The 16220-nt window shown below is 36.4% G+C and overlaps 1 protein-coding gene across 5 annotated transcripts in view; it reads left to right on the top strand.

Annotated features, from left to right (window-relative positions):
• The window catches only part of LOC106075439 (amyloid beta precursor protein binding family B member 2-like), an 88547-nt gene that overhangs the window by 37493 nt on the left and 34834 nt on the right, over nt 1–16220 (top strand). For all 5 annotated transcript variants that reach the window (XR_008779542.1, XR_008779541.1, XM_056039604.1 and 2 more), the window contains one exon: nt 14553–15135. Coding sequence is in view for 3 of the 5 variants with exons in the window: in XM_056039604.1 (XP_055895579.1) it covers nt 14553–15135 (583 nt within the window). In the remaining 2 variants the exon portion in view is untranslated. The remainder of the gene's footprint in view (nt 1–14552; nt 15136–16220) is intronic.

Below are 16220 nucleotides of genomic sequence, written 5' to 3'. Positions count from 1 at the left end.
ACTCTTGAGCCATGAAGAGAATTATATATATAGATTGAAATAAGTGAAGAGGAGAAGTTACCTTGTTGGAAAGCTCAATTACATAAGTGTCAGTTAGTAACTGACAATTTGAAAGTCAACGATAGGCCTACTATCTCCAAGACAAGTCTCATGATTTATTCATGTTCATGTTCCTTATCAACGTGTACTATAGAAGACTACCAAAATATTATCATTTGTATCTTTTGTTAATTTTCTTGTAAACAATATTCAACATGAAAGGCTTTAACACTAATTTTGTCGCACTCATAACAACCAAATTATTACATTGGAGATGCAACAATGGCTACTTAATAGACTTTAGTAAAGATGAATCATTAAAACCTATTTGTAATCATTAGACACATACTTTTTTCTAAGTTTTTCTAATATGTTTGGTTTTTATTTCTACATATAAATAGAAGTTTTAATTTTCTTTTAGAGTAAAATATTTTGATTTTTTTTTTTTTTTTACAAATTCTATCGTTCCCTAACACCAACTGACTCACTGTCTCCCCCACCCTGCATATCCTAACCCCTTCATAACGAGAACATCGTTTAGAACAGACACTTGTTCATTGGAACGACCTTATCCTTATTGTACATGGATTTGAAGTTGATTTTTTTTTTTTGTAGTTTTTATTTTTTAAAAATGTAAGCCCCTATAAACTAAGATTGTGACACATTGATGTGTTGTTTATGCACACAGTTTTCTCAGACCAACAGTTGAACGTCTCTCCCACACTGGCCCTACAATTGTCCCGGACACATCCCTCCATCCATCTTCCTAGACTCACAGCACTGCTCTTGTTTTTCTCTGATCCATCAGATTTATCCGTTTGGGGATCCGTAATTCTTCCAAGTCTCCCGGGAGAGATTCTCAACTAGAATGATCCCTTAATACTCCCACTTGCTCGTTGTGGCTGTTTTTTCCCCACAGAAAAGTGAAAACAAAATGAAAAACGATATTGTGGACAAACGTCAGAACAATGTTTCAAATCAATTGAAATGGATCAAACTGAAACAGTGTGTGTGTACGGCTGAGATGTTATCATTAGAACACACTGTTAGAATCCAAGACTTCTTGTTCTTTTTTTGTTTGTTCCAGTTTCTATTTAAAACTCATTCACTTGGACAACTGACCAGATTGGTCATGAATATTCAAGGCAGAGACTCGTGCAATCAAAGACATTTATCACTTGTGGTAATACACGTCTGGGTGTTGTATCAGCCTACAGTCTTGAAACAAAAGTACACTTTTCTAGGTTTCTAACATAAACACTTGAGGACAAGACTATACTTCAGGGATTCCCTTTTTAACAGGGAGGTAATATAGGCATTTTTTTTTTTTGCCTTGCCTTAAGCACCTCGTTTTAATGACGCTAAGTTAAAAGATATATATTAGTGCACAGTCTACATTGAAATGGACTATTGCAAAATAATGATAGTAAAAAAAAAACTCTGCGCCTCATCAGCAATTTTTAGACTCAAGCTTCAGTGGTAGAGATACTATGGATCATCTCGTTCAACTATTTTCATGTGATTCTTTAGCCCTATTCTCTGGAGGCAGCTTTATGTGACAATCTAGTAGTGAAGCCACCCGTTGTTTAGCACGCTGTTCTTCCTACGCTGAGTGCTATGCTTTCTTGGTCACCATCTGTCCACAAAGTGCGGTCTAGGGCTGTCTTCCCAGTAGTCAACATCTATGTTCACTGCTTAGAGGACCAGTTTGATTACATTCACACATAGGAGCTGGGGACGACGAGTTTTCTTTACTTTGTCGCGAGTTGTCCATAAATGATGACTTTCTGGATACGATTGTCCTCCATACGTCGGACATAACCAACCCAGCGCAGGCGGCGTTGTCTGAAGATTGTAAAGAGGCTGGGAAGAAGACCTGTTCTAGCGAGTATCTCAGTGCGGTCTAGTTTTATGTGACCACATGATTCACTGTGACAAGTCTATAATGTTAGTACTTCAGTTCTTTCGGTATAACTCCTTTTTGACAAATCAAATAATATATATATATATATATATATTGAAAGAACAAAACGTTGGAGTGCACTCCAAAGGAGAATATAAATTGTTCACATTTTATTCATGGTGTAGAGTGTAGAGAACTGAATTGATAATCCAAACGCTCGATTCCAAACTCAGTGCGCCACACTTTGATTTCTTGTATAAAATCTTTCCACCCCCCCCCCCTTTTTATTTTTAAATTTTTATTATTTTTAACACTTCATTGTCTCTATTGGTTGATAGGCGATAACTGATTCCTACTAGGTAAATTCTTGCACCAACTTAAAGGTGTGATTTCCGATTTTAATCTAAAGATTTCTGTTTGCCTCGTCGAATGTCATTAAGAGACGAGAAATTTTCTATTTTATGACTTTCACTGGTTAAAATAAATGCTTGTACACATGTTTAACATGTTTCGGATGTTCCCTCAGATTTGTAAATAACTAGATCCTACCCCAAACGTCCCGCAGGACGAATGAGGACGGCGGCGGGTTGGGTTCGAACCCTGGACCATCGAGACCATGAAAAAACAACGACAGTACAGAGAGCATACCACACGCATACCATTCTTTAGTATAGCCTTTAAGTGGGTATTAATACGGACCTATCATACATATGCCGGTATAAGAAAAATGTCCCGGTCAAAATGAACCTTCAATAGTTGTTACAACCGCACAGGTATCAGCTAATAGACTTCATCCAATGATCTGTTCATTTACCTCCCATTCCAAAGTGTAAGCAGATCTAGGGGACATTACCTAGGCATTAACAGATCAAGTGTTAACTACAGAATCTTGTAGCACAAAACCTGTGATTAGCAGTCTAACAAACGTGTAGATCTATACCCATTAGAATCTAGTCCCACTATGTTCAGTTCAGTCTGAGTGGTATAGTACGTATAGATGGAAACTACTTGTCAGTCCAGACATGAACAATACCTTATTTAGCTCTTGGATCCAACTATCCAGCGAACTTTCACCATACTGTTAGAATAAATAGTTACATCGCTGTGTTCTACTGAACGAATCTGTCGAGGTTTTGTTTCCAGTTGATAACATTTTCAATGTTGTCTATTGAATCTGTTTGGTTGGTCCTGCCGACTCCTACTACTTATATTTTCCTTGATATGTTCTCTATTGACATCTGTTTTTCAGTGTGATGATTGATACCTTCTGTTGTTTTAGACATCATCTTGTAAAGTTACTACACCTGCAGTCTAATGATTGTATATACTGCTTCTACATTTTCTTAAGTTTTGTTCTTGTTAGATCTCAATACTCCCCCCCCCCTTATTCTATCCATAATTTAAATCTTGACTCTTGTGTTTGAGATGATCAAATAGTTCTAACATTTGTTTATCCTTGAGCCACTTCTTATCAACTATAGCCAATCTAATTTTACAGCGACACAAAAATGTCAGAAGACAATTCCCTAGTTCTTCGTTTCTGCTGGCTGTTGGTTTAACGTGTTTTTCGAATGGCGAATACTTGGACTGAAGACTCGTGTCTGTGTCCTCGTCAATGTCTTACCACAGTGAAATGTTTGAAGAACACTGCCAGTTGTGTAGACCTCATACCATCACATAGCCAAGATGTTTCTCAAACTCTGGGGTGCTGTCCCTTAAAGGGGCGCGACTTCCTTGCAAAAGAAAGGGCGGGGACGAAATTGTTCAATTTATTTTTATTTCTCAAGGGAAGAAAACCTTGTATTACAATACCTCTATTCAATCACTCCTTCATGGATTTTCCTAGAAATGTAACAGTTGATGTATATCGCTGAGAAAAGAATTGCTAGCTCACTGGCCACATTGGGAAAATTCTAGTTTGATCGTTAAAATATTTTTCAAAGAAAAAAAAATTGGTTAGAGACGTACAAATCTAGGTCTAGAGCCACCATGGCGTAGTCAGCCGTATTACTGTCATTATGGGATATCAGTAAATTTAAAATTGCTTCAATTTTATTGAAGTTTATTTTTACGTAAATCTAATATAGATTACATCTATTATCTAGATTCCAGATCTAGACTAGATCTTAGAAGTTTTAAATCAAAACATCAGCTCTAGTGTTGAACCTAGATATAATAAACATATAATAAATAAATCACTTAATAATTGCATAAGTATGTCCCCCTGCTAGCCGATTCAGAAAATGCGGACGTTCAGCTCCAAGGCAATGAAGCAGCTGACGGTTTCACGGGTGCGATACTCTAATTGAATCAAAATATTTTAAAATATTTTTTTTTTAAATTATTTTATTATTTTTGAAGTATAATGATGAAGGTATTGTCTTTCTAAAAACAATATAGGCTATTTTTTAAATATTTTTTCTTGTGGGAAGCGTGGTCTAGAGGCTAAGTACGCTTGAAGTTGGCCTGGCTTTACTGAGCGCCTAAAGGCAGCACGGAAAAACTTCTCCCAGATACCCCCTCCCCTCCCCAGTGGTCCACCTATGAGATTGGACCATAGCGCTCTGAGCATGCTATAAGCATGAAAGTAGCGCTATATAAAAGTTATAATATTTTTTCATTGTAATTATCTATCGCTAATGTAATATTAAGAAAAGAAAATAACATTATTAGCAATATTTTAAAATTACATTAGTTCAAGAAACGTGATTTTATCTTCTACTAAGGACCTTTGAAAATGTGAAATGGCTGTAACATGTAACATGTTTTACAATGCTTACATTTGTACAAACAGCCATTAACTAGTACATTGAGTATGTGCATACCTTGAAGCCCAAACATGTACACATGGCATTACTTCATTGTGTATTTGTTGTTTGGTTTGACTACACAAACTATGATTTTCTGACGATCATTCTTGAGATAGGAAAACTACGGAATATTTTCTTATTATACATAAGAAATCTACACTTTAAAACAAGTAAAATATAACAAATCTTTTTTTTTTTAAAAAAAAAAAGCTTATCTAAAGGGCAAGAACACGTCCTTAAAATTATTTCTACCAATTATGTACAAGTTATTTCCCTTTTTACGATATCAAACAAAATAATTACTTACCAATAATTAATTGAGTATTTTTGTTTATTGATTCATGTTTTGTTAGGTACAAAAAATAATTGTGTAAAGTATCAACTTGATCAAAAATGCGTGATGGTGAAATAGTCTTAACAATTATTTTAAGGGGACTAAACCCAACAAATTTAGCCATATATGTGAATACTGAAATATTAGTTTCCCTTGTTGGTATCATACAAAATAATTAAGTACCAGTAATTAATTGTGCTATAGGTTACTTTTTTATTTTTTATTTGTGTCTTGTCTATGTCAATAAATAATTGTGCGAAGTTTTAACTTGATCCAAGAATGGGTGTGGGAACAATAACGTGTACACACTTTTTACCAGACAAATAGACAGAGTGAGTTGATATAAGCTTTGTAAAACAGGAAGAGCCCTGTATTGTAATCAGTTGTGCCGATTGTAGTGTCTGGTTGTCAAGTGTGCGTTCTTAAGATTTGATCACATTCTTAGTAACAAACTTTGAGTGAAACAATCTTTTTTGTTTTATTTGGGCTTCCACGTGTGAGCCTGAGTGTCTTGTATTGATTGAGTTTCTATGCCAGCAACTTGTATACATCTGCATGACTGAAACTGATCTTTTCTGTTGGAAACGCTGCCAGGTATCTAGAGCATCAAGGACATGCATATTTAGGTGCACACAAACGAACCGTTGCCAGGGCACTTGGTCACTCATCCTGTCTTGTCAGGTGTTCCAAGCTTGTATTACTTGCACTTTTTTTTTGTAGCGGCCACTGGAAGGCGCTATTGTCAGTCAGCGATAGGGAAATTCCGATTTTACAACATTATTTAACGTGCTAAAAATAGTTACTGCAGCTACTTTTGGTTTTTTGAAAGTGAACCTTTTTTTTTTAATGAAATACACAACCGTTTTGTTTTGTTTTGATACATTACACCATTTATACAACCAGCCATACACTTTTATGTGGTGTCTGTCTGGTCAAAAGTTTGTACACGTTATTTCTCTGACATCCAATCTAGGATCAAGCTGAAAGTTTGCACAATTATTTCTTTTACCTGACAACACAAGAATCAATATAAAAAATTTATTCAATTATTTAATTAATCATTTTTTAATTATTTAATTATTTTGTTTGGTATCTCGATGAAGGGAAAGAAATTGTACTTGACTGAAGTGGTGGTATAATTGAATTCGCAAGAATAGTTTACGCCTCCCCTGGCGGTTGTTTTCCTGTTCAACCGACCGACCGAAGAAAAGTAAAACAATAAATTCATGTTTAAAAAGTAGTTACCTAATTAATGTAAATAAGCTTTATAAGATGACCAACGTCTAACCGTGTTATTGTTCCTTTCTAGAAATGTGCATCTTTTCTGTAAGCTTGCGTTTTAAACATTTTTACTCGTCTCTTACAAGTCAAGTTGATAAATTATATTCCATGCCTGCACTAGACACTTAGGCATGACTAGATTCTTGACGCGTAGGGCGTAATCATCATTTTTTTTTTAAGTAACTTCTTTATTTTATAAGATAAGATAAGTTGAATAGCCGCAGTCTAGGAGTCAAAGAGCCGCATCTTGTGACCACTGGCTTAGAGCCACCGTGGCGTAGTCAGCCGTATTATCGTAATCATGCGATATCAGTCAATTTAAAGTTGCTTCGATTTGATTGAAGTTTATAAGCGTTGCTTATGTTGTTATACGTAAATCTAAAAGAAGTTACATCTAGATTTTAGATCTAAAAGTAGATCGTCTATGTCTTTGGGTATTTCCGCATTCATTCTATCTTCTTCTTCTTCTTCTTCTATAATATAAAGCAGAAAGTAAGACGTATGTATGTATGTATGTTACGCATAGAAATCAAAACCGTTTTACCAATCTTGATAAAACTTGGCATAAATGTTCCTTGGGTGCTAACTGGAACCTTGACGTATGTATAGTAGCCCTAAAACTAACTTAAGACCCTTAAAAAAAAAGGTTGCCCAACTCTATGAAAGTATTACTATTTCATGGATCTAGGCCATGTTTACCATGTTTAGATCGAAAGGATCTAGATCTAATTTTTAAAACTACACTTTGCACAGATAGTTTTTTACTTTGACACATGAAAATACAAAATATAGTCTATTGATTTCATTATTTAATAAAATTAACCTTCAAATTTGTATTTCAAAAGCATTTTTACATAAATTCTTTCATTATATCTGCTAATTTAGAAGTCCTGGCGTACTTTATAATTCCATTTTCCATTAAGGCACATTCCTCGTTCCATATATGCTAGGACACATTTGTACAAATGCTCCTTCTTCCCTAGTGCTATTACAGCATGGAATGGGTTGCCTGAGCTAGCCAGGAAAACCAGTGACTTGGCAGAATTTAAGTCACTGGTTAATATGAATGACTGAATGCATGACGCGTAGGGCGTAATCATCTTTTTTTTTTGAGGTAACGTCTGTATTATATAAGATAAGAATATAAGATTTATTTAACAAATCGGGTAAAACCGTTTTAATTGTACTTTATATTTCATTTATCTCGCGCTCTTTTCTTTTTTAATAGATATGAATGTATCCGCTTAATGTGTAAACCCATTTTCACAAAACTACTTTTATTTTCGTGGCGAAAGAGAAAAACTTGAAAGGATCATTATCTTAGTTTGACATAGATATAAATTCCAATCCACAATACACAAACTAAGGCCCGCAGGCCGCGGTAATGTCCTTCTAGTAGTTAAATAAATAATTAATGTTCAGGAACACACATATATATATATATATATGTTAGGTTAGATAGATGGGTGGATAGGTGGATGTGTTAGTGTAGGTTTTGGTCTGAGAACTTTGTAGCCGTCAGTTTGCATTGTCCCGTGAACTCGGTTATCTTGTGTATGACTATTGATTCCTGGTCGAGGCGCCCTTGTTGTACTATCAATTAAGGTTTGACATGATGAAGAGCGTATACAGGAAGTCAGCTCTCGTTTGTATATCAACGTTACCCCATCGCTGACATAAGGCTGATCTCACCTAGTCAGTGGTTGGGTCTACTTGGAAAACCTGACATTTCAAAGAAGCGACATGTTACCCATACAGAAGAATGCTTTGGTCAACTTTTATCAACCTAGAATATGCTAACACTCTAGGGAATTAGGGGACTTTTTAGGAGCACTCCATATATATTTTAGAAGTAATGGAAAATCCTTTTTTAAAACGCGGCAGGAGTGCTACTTTTCCAGGATAACCAGAAATCCGGGTTTTGAGGGCCCATTTCCCACCTCCAGGTTTGCCCATGCATTTAAAAAAAAAGGATTTTTAATAGATTTAGATTCTGGTCTACATTTCTTCACATTTCCTCCGTTAATCTTAGTAATATCCGATCAAGCGACCCGCTATTTTTGAAACAAAATGAACCTGTTTCACATCTCGTGATACTTTCACTTTACCTATGTTTTTTTTTTTTTGTTTTTAGAATGTCAACATTCTACTTGGAAAGCGCCTAGATTGAGAATTTGAGGTCTAGAAATAGATCTGATCTAGACTTGAGAATTTGAGGTCTAGAAATAGATCTGATCTAGACTGTAAACGTCTATTTCGTATAGATCTAGATCTCGAGTACCTAGGGATAAATAATTTCATGGGTGCGTTCACATTTGAATGCTGGTAACTGTGACTGAAGATTTTTTCCCTTGTTTTATATTAGATTATAGATAAATTAGTGATCTAGAGGTAGGATCCAGATTGACATTTTTGATGGATTAAGTCTAGATCTACACCAGATCGCCGGATTTAGTGAAGATGGCTGAACCCTAGATCATAACCAGAATCAATGATTGAAGAATTATGATAATTCTTATTCAATGATAATTCAATTATCCAATTTTGCGTTCGCCTAGCCCTAGAATGTCCTAGATCGATAGGTCTATATGTAAATTATGTACAAGCAGTCCAGCAAATTCTAGATCTAGATCTCTATTAAAATATAAACAAGATCTAGAGCTAGAGTCTGTCTGTTTTGGAGTAGATCTGGACTACATGAAGTCTCTTTCCTATTTGATCTTATTGAAATAGATGATCATGTCCGTGCATGTACATTGGTGGAGTTAGTTTGAATCATGTGATGAAAGCAGGAGACTTCAAATGAAAGAGAAAAAAAAAACTTTACGTTAAGAGAGGAACATCATTTAAATAGCTTTTTTTTTTAAATTAAAATAAATGAAAACATTATGATTATTAAATTGTACTCAATCAACCTCTTTGACTAATGCAACTTTGTATTACAAGCTTCTTTAATAAACAGACCCAAGCTATATTGGGGTATACAGATCTAGTTCTAGTTTTGTGAAATGATGCCATTTTGAAAAGTCAACTTTATACACACTTCTTCCCTTTTTATGGGGATTCTTAAAATTGTATGTATAGCGTCCTTTGATTAGAACAACAAAGATCTAAATATACAAATCAAACTAAGCATGAATTAAAAATATTTTAGCTGGCACGTGCCTTATTTCAGTGTTTGTGAAAGTTGTGTATTTCAGTTGCAAGGTTTATTCAAATTATTAAAAATGAAAAAGTTTAGTTTCAGGGTTGACTGAAATGTGCGGGCAGTTCTATTGAAAGTGTAAAAAATATATAAATTATAAATACTTGACTATCACAGTGTAAGTAAATCAGGAAAAAGATTTCATAAAAAAACAAACTCCCACTATCATATGAAAATAGACAATTTTAGCTGGCCTCATAATCATTTGGCTTTTGGAGCAAATTTGCATATATCTTAATTTTTTTTTCTTCTGATGGGAATAGACATTACGTCTTTATATTGTTATTGATCTAAGAAATTGTGTCTGCCTCTCCCACTGCTTCTCTCCCTCCACTGGCCTCGTTTTGTTAACGTAACCAAGTTACGAGCCACCAGCAGCATGCAAATTGGTTTGCTTCAGAATGAAAACCGGAGGTCAACGTAGCGGTCACCCCTCGCGCACAAAAAAGTCTACCCGGAACGTGTTATGAGATTTTCGTGTGCACGTTGCCGGAAGCCAAAACATTGTCCAATGATGTCTCTACCCTTTAAGCTGGCTTCATATTACAGTTGAAACATTTCAATTGGAGCTGTTAAGCCAGACCGATCACGAGCATGGGTTTAATGTACATTTTTCTTATTCCCGTTTCCCCACTCAGTTTTGAAGTCAAATAAATACATGGGGCCACGTCGTCCTGGAAATACAAGAGTCTGTGTTTACCTTCAGTGCTTAGCAATATACAATGCTCTTACAATCTTATATCATAATATTTTTTCCCAAACCAGTTTCAAATGTGTGTGCTGAGACATGTTTTCATTATGATGTTCATTATAATGATAGTGTGTGTGGAGATGTCTTCAATATGATGTTCAATCTGTTTGTGTGATATTTGCCTTCATTTTAATGCTCATTACATTTTATGTGACGAGATATATTTTCATAACATTTTGTATTTGTTTGTTTGACATGTTTCGGATGTTCCTTTAGAGTTGAAGATAATTTACTTCCAAACCTCCCGCAGGACGACGGGGGATGACAGCGGGCAGGGTATGAACCTTGGACCATCGAGACAACCGAACGACAGGTCAGCGCGCATACCGCACGACCAGGCAGCCATCCTTCACCTATCCCTTAGTACATTTAACCGTTGGGGCACCACACAAGATCTGTAAACTGTATTTCTCCATTCATTTCTGTCCTTTGACTTATAATGAATTCAATGACAGGCCTGTCCATTCTTTGATGTTGTCTTTCAATTGCTTTCTCTGTCTTCCTCTTCTTCTTTTTCCTGGTACTGTAACCTGAAGGAAGGTCTTTGCGAACACTGAGAACCTTGTAATGTGGACAAAGAGTTAACGTTTTTTTGTTGTTGATGTTGTTGTTGTTGTTGTTTTACCGTGGTTAGCAGATCAATTTGGGTCCAATAGCTGTATAAATCCTGTTTCTAATCTCTTCATTCGTGATTTGGTCTTTGTAAGTGACACCTAGGATCTTTCTGTAGCATCTTAGTTCCATTACTAGGATCTTGTTCTCGAGATCTGCCCTCCCCGTCCATGATTCGCATGCATATAAGAATGTGGCCGTGAATAGGGTGAGCATCAGTCTGATTTCAATAGCGAGGGCTATGCTTTACTCTGTCCGGATTGTTTTGAGTGCTGATGTAGACTGCAATTCTGCGAAAGTTAGTAGTTTTTCTTCCCCCAATGCTTTCAGAAATTTTGTAGCTTTCAAGAGCGTCTTCCATTACCTCTTAAGTAAGATATTGAAAAGAGTTTGTGAGAGTAGGCAGCCTTGTCTCACTCCAAATGTCGTTTTAAACCAGTCTCCAAAGTTTTTGCTGAAGTACACTGCACTAGTGGCCTACTTTTAGAGGTTTTGGATAACTTTTATTATGTTTTGATTTACATTGTATTTTACCATTGTCGCCCAGAGTGCCCCATGCCATACTCTGTCGAAAGCTTTCTTGAAGTCATTGAAGACATGGAAAAGGTTGTGCTGATGTTGAAGGTATTTCTCTCAGAGTATTTTGAGGTTAAAGATTTGTTATGTTGTGCTGAGGCCTTGTCTAAAACCCGCTTGTTCTTCTGTAATAATGTTGTCAGTTAATGGTTTTAGCCGGTTTAGTATAATTTGTAACAGGACTTTGCTGGGATGGCTCATGAGACTGATGTCCGGTAGTTTTGACAGTTATAAATTGCCTTTCTTCAGAAGAGTGATGATAAGTGATTGGGTCCAGGATTTAGGCCATTCTCCTGATTGCTAGATCTTGTTGCAAATCTTTCAAAGTGCGTTTATCTTGGTTTCTCTTCCTGCCTTTAGAAGTTCACAAGAAATGTTGTCCACTCCGTGCTTTTACTGCTGATGCTACTTCCCAGCAGAGAATTGGATATTCCTCGGTTTTGGATACTGCAGGGACTATATTAACGCGGGATCTCCTGAGATTTCAAATGTCTGTAATTCTAATTAGTACTCAGTCCATCTTCATATCACCTCAGTCAGACATCTATTGTTTTTGTCTTGTGTTGTGGTAGTTCTTCGCTTTGAGGTTGGGGGGTCCTTAGCCAGTTGGATATTTTTAACTGTCGTTTCTGTTCCTACACTCCTCAATTTCCCGACATTTGTTCTCTATCCACTTCCTCTTCGCTTCTTTCATTTCCTTCTTAATCTTTTTGTTTACAATTTTGTATTCATTTGGCATATTGTGGGTCGGACAACTTTAAGCTTCTTTAAGCTTCCGACGTTATCTGTGATTGCTGTGCTCAGTTTGTTGACTTGTGTGTCGATATACTGGTCATGCTAAGCGCCCTCCAACTTGTGCCTCGAATAGAGCATCAATATGTGGATCTTTCAGCTTGTTCAGGTCAAATTTTATCCTGGTAGTTCCTTGTTTTGTTACCCTTTTTAGGTGTAATTTGAAGTTCATCATTACAAGGTCATGTTCGCCACCTATGTCAGCTCCAGGAAAAACTTCTTGTTTTAGCCGTATGGATGTTTGCCTTAAAACGCTGCTGCATCATGATACAGTCGATCTGGTTGTGGTGTTCTCCGTTGGAACTATGCCATGTGGTTATTCGCGACTTTTTATGGCATCCTAATGTGTTAGCCAACAAAAGGTTGTTGTATCTCACAAATTCTAGTAGTCGCAGTTCTCGTTCGTTAGTTGTGAGGTTGCTGAATCTGCCACATGTGTCTTTCCAGGTCTGGTAGGAGTCGCTTCCTAGCTTGGCATTCCAGTCTCTTTGTACAATATTTGTAAATAGGTTTTAGTAATTAATGGTGTTTGAAGAAACTGCGAAACAACAACATCTATTTAAGAAAATTAACCTCTGCAGTTTAGAACGCGAAATGTGCTTGGTTCTGGGTTCATAGTAAGCAATAACAGATTAAAATTTGTGTCCACCACTTCAGTCGATTGTTATTTCTTTCCCTTGTTTGAGATACCAAACAAAGAAATTTATTAACAATAGTTAATTAACTAAAATTTCAGCTCAATCCGAAATCAGGTGTCGGAGAAATAATATGTACAAACTTTTGACTAGACGGACAGAGTGAGTTGTAAAAAAAGAAGCTTCTCTGTTGTACACATTACAGAAATACATAATTTGAAGAAGAATATATTCATCCTAATTTATCAGCTTTTACAAGACATATAAATATTTATCTCAAACAATGAGCACCTAAAAGTCCGCACCAAAACGACCGCGGAACCTAAAAGGCTTCGCTAAAACGACCTGTTTTTACTGTTAGTTATTTTTTTTCTTTGAATAATTCTTTTGATTTCTACTCCATAAAGAAAGACTTTATGCTTTCTCGAATTGAGCTTTTGATATTTTACGAAACGTATGTTGTCTATATAACTATTGCTAGAAATTAAGGCAGGGGACGGTTTTACTATTGCTAGAAATTAAGGCAGGGGACCGGTTTTACTATTGCTAGAAATTAAGGCAGGGGACCGGTTTTACTATTACTAGAAATTAAGGCAGGAGACAGTTTTACTATTGCTAGAAATTAAGGCATGGGACCGGTTTTACTATTGCTAGAAATTAAGGCAGGGGACCGGTTTTACTATTACTAGAAATTCAGTATCGACATAGAGACTCCTGATTCAGACTGACGGCTGCTAGATTCTCGTTGAAATGTATATGATAAGACACAGTCATGCGCATCTGTTTATGTCATTTGAAGGGGGCGTAATATCCCACCTTTCTTATATCGCTGTATTTATTGGTTTTGACTTTAAAGCTAAGAAAAGAATATCGTTGAATGTCAATCAATAGAACACTGTATCTCTGATTACAAACACACACACTCCTACACATATTCTCCTGATCGCTTACACTACACCAAATGATCACTTCTATAAATAAATGCGTCCAGAAAATCAAGTTAAAATGTTATTTCCATATCGGTCCTGATGATGTTATCAGAGTAATGAGTCATGTCACTAGTTTGTCTGGCCTTACAATCACATTTGAAGCCTTGCCATCAAACTGGAAGAATTGGGATGGAAAGCACTGAACACTTTTATATTCAGTGTTGTATTTCGTAACTGTGTGGCCAACTTCTTGGCTACCTTTCTTGGGGTCTCGAGTTAAACACCCAACTCGTGGTTGCTGAGCGCCTTAGGAAACCTCCAAGATACACCGACACAATAGATTGGACCAGAGCGCAGACCATGCAATAGCACAATGTTTCCCAAAGTGGTCCCTACGGACCCTTTTGAGTATTTATTACATTTTAGTTACTAAGAGAAAAATAAGTGCTCTATAAGTTGTATAAAGGAGATGTATTTTTTTAATAAAAAAGTATTTTAAAAATCTTTTTTCTTGTTATTCATGAAAATGTAAAATAAAGATTTCTCTGAGTGTATCACAACTAGAACTCAAGTCAGAAATATGAAGGCACTTCTCTTCATTCTACATTGATGTGAAGTGTTTTCTTCTGGAACAACTATTTTACCTTGCTAATAATTCTTATTTTTTTTATTTTTCTATTCCCAGATCCAGATGCAACATACACAAGTTTCTCCAACCCTAACTACTTCTTCAATCGTGCTCGGCACCACAACAATAACAACAATGCCACCACTCCAAATGGCAACACCAGTGGAATATTGGCTGACAAGCTAAGGCTCAACACAGACTATTTTGACAATCATGGAGCCTTCAGTGATTACTCCTCTTGTGAGCCCACCCCTACCACCCCTGACAGGACCCTCATTCTTCAGAAGTTGCACTCACCTTCAGATGATGATGATGATGATGATGATGATGATGACAATGAGGATGACAAGAGATACCTGGTCAAGGCTGATGGAGATAGTGACAGTAGCCAGTCTAACAACGAAGAGCCTAGGATGTATGTAGGTGTCGGAAGCCATCAAGTTAGAAGGTCCAGGGGAATCCTAGGCTACCTGGAGATGTTAGAGAAACAAGCTCTCCAAAGAGAATCACGAAAATTCAACAATGATAACAGTGATGAGGAGGATGGTGATGATAAAGAAAAAGATGATGATGAGAAAGAGGATGCACCTAAAACCATGCAGGGAGGTGATCAGCCTGTAGAACCACCACCTAATGAAATGTGAGTTATTTTTATTGGATTCAGATTTTTTAACATCATTTGTTATATTCATATTATGTGTTTGTTTGTTGTTGGGTTTTTGTGTGTTTTTTTTTGTAAAATTTGTCAACAGTATGTTTGTACTCTTGTATAATTTTGATTTCAGAAATTTCAAAGTCTTTATAATACTACTTTAATTGGGTTTTAGAAAAACACTTTTTTATTTAACTACACCTTCCAAGCATTACTTTTATAGCGCTGCAGCCTAAGTGAACAAAAGCTTTTAATCACCAAAAGGACTGTCAATGAGGTAGTACAGTGACTTATCATAAAAGCTAATTATCAGAACTTTAACATTTTAAAGTTAAGTTATGACACATTACCTAATTGTGTAAAATGTGAGTTAAATACAATGTAAAAAAGGCTACACTAGAGAGTAACAGAAAGTGTGCATTATCACATAACCATATATATATATACATGTGTGTGTGTGTGTGTGAGAGAGAGAGAGAGGCTTGTCTTCAAGTCCAAAGATTAAGGAGGGATGCAGCATGGCTGCTTAGTCCTTGGTGTGATCTACATATGCCCATTGTCTACAGCTTAGGTTGTTGTTGTTTTTTGCAGTCTACGTCTGTCCTCTGCAGTACATTTCCTTTCAGCCTTTATAATAAATCTCCTGCTATCTACTTTGGAAGCTGCCAGGGGCCCTTTTCTATGTCAGTTTCAGCAAGCTGGTGCTTAAGCTGGTCTTTAGAGCGTTTTTTGGGAGATACCTCTGTTACAGCGATCGCCTTTCAGCTCACCAAAAAATATTGTGACCTGCCCAGCTTGGCTATTAACAGATGAAGACATTAAACGTTGTGTTAATGTCATTTTAATGTAGCTCGTCAGACATTCACACATCTAAAACCAACCTGGAAATCTCCCCACATCTCTAACAAGACTAAAATAGGGCCTTAGTAAAAACACAGCACTCTCCATGGTCTCTTGCTAGTTTTTTAATGGCTCTTTCTTGTCCTCTCGGCTCCATCTAGTTCACTGTGTCGCCACGTTCTTTTTGGTCTTCCTCTACATCTTGTACCCTGGGGGGTTCCACTCAAAGACTT

Source organism: Biomphalaria glabrata, chromosome 8, assembly GCF_947242115.1.
Source record: "Biomphalaria glabrata chromosome 8, xgBioGlab47.1, whole genome shotgun sequence".
NCBI classification, from domain to species: Eukaryota; Metazoa; Mollusca; class Gastropoda; family Planorbidae; genus Biomphalaria; species Biomphalaria glabrata.
The sequence above is the reverse complement of the archived record's forward strand: the minus strand, read 5'-3'. Positions and strand labels throughout refer to the sequence as shown.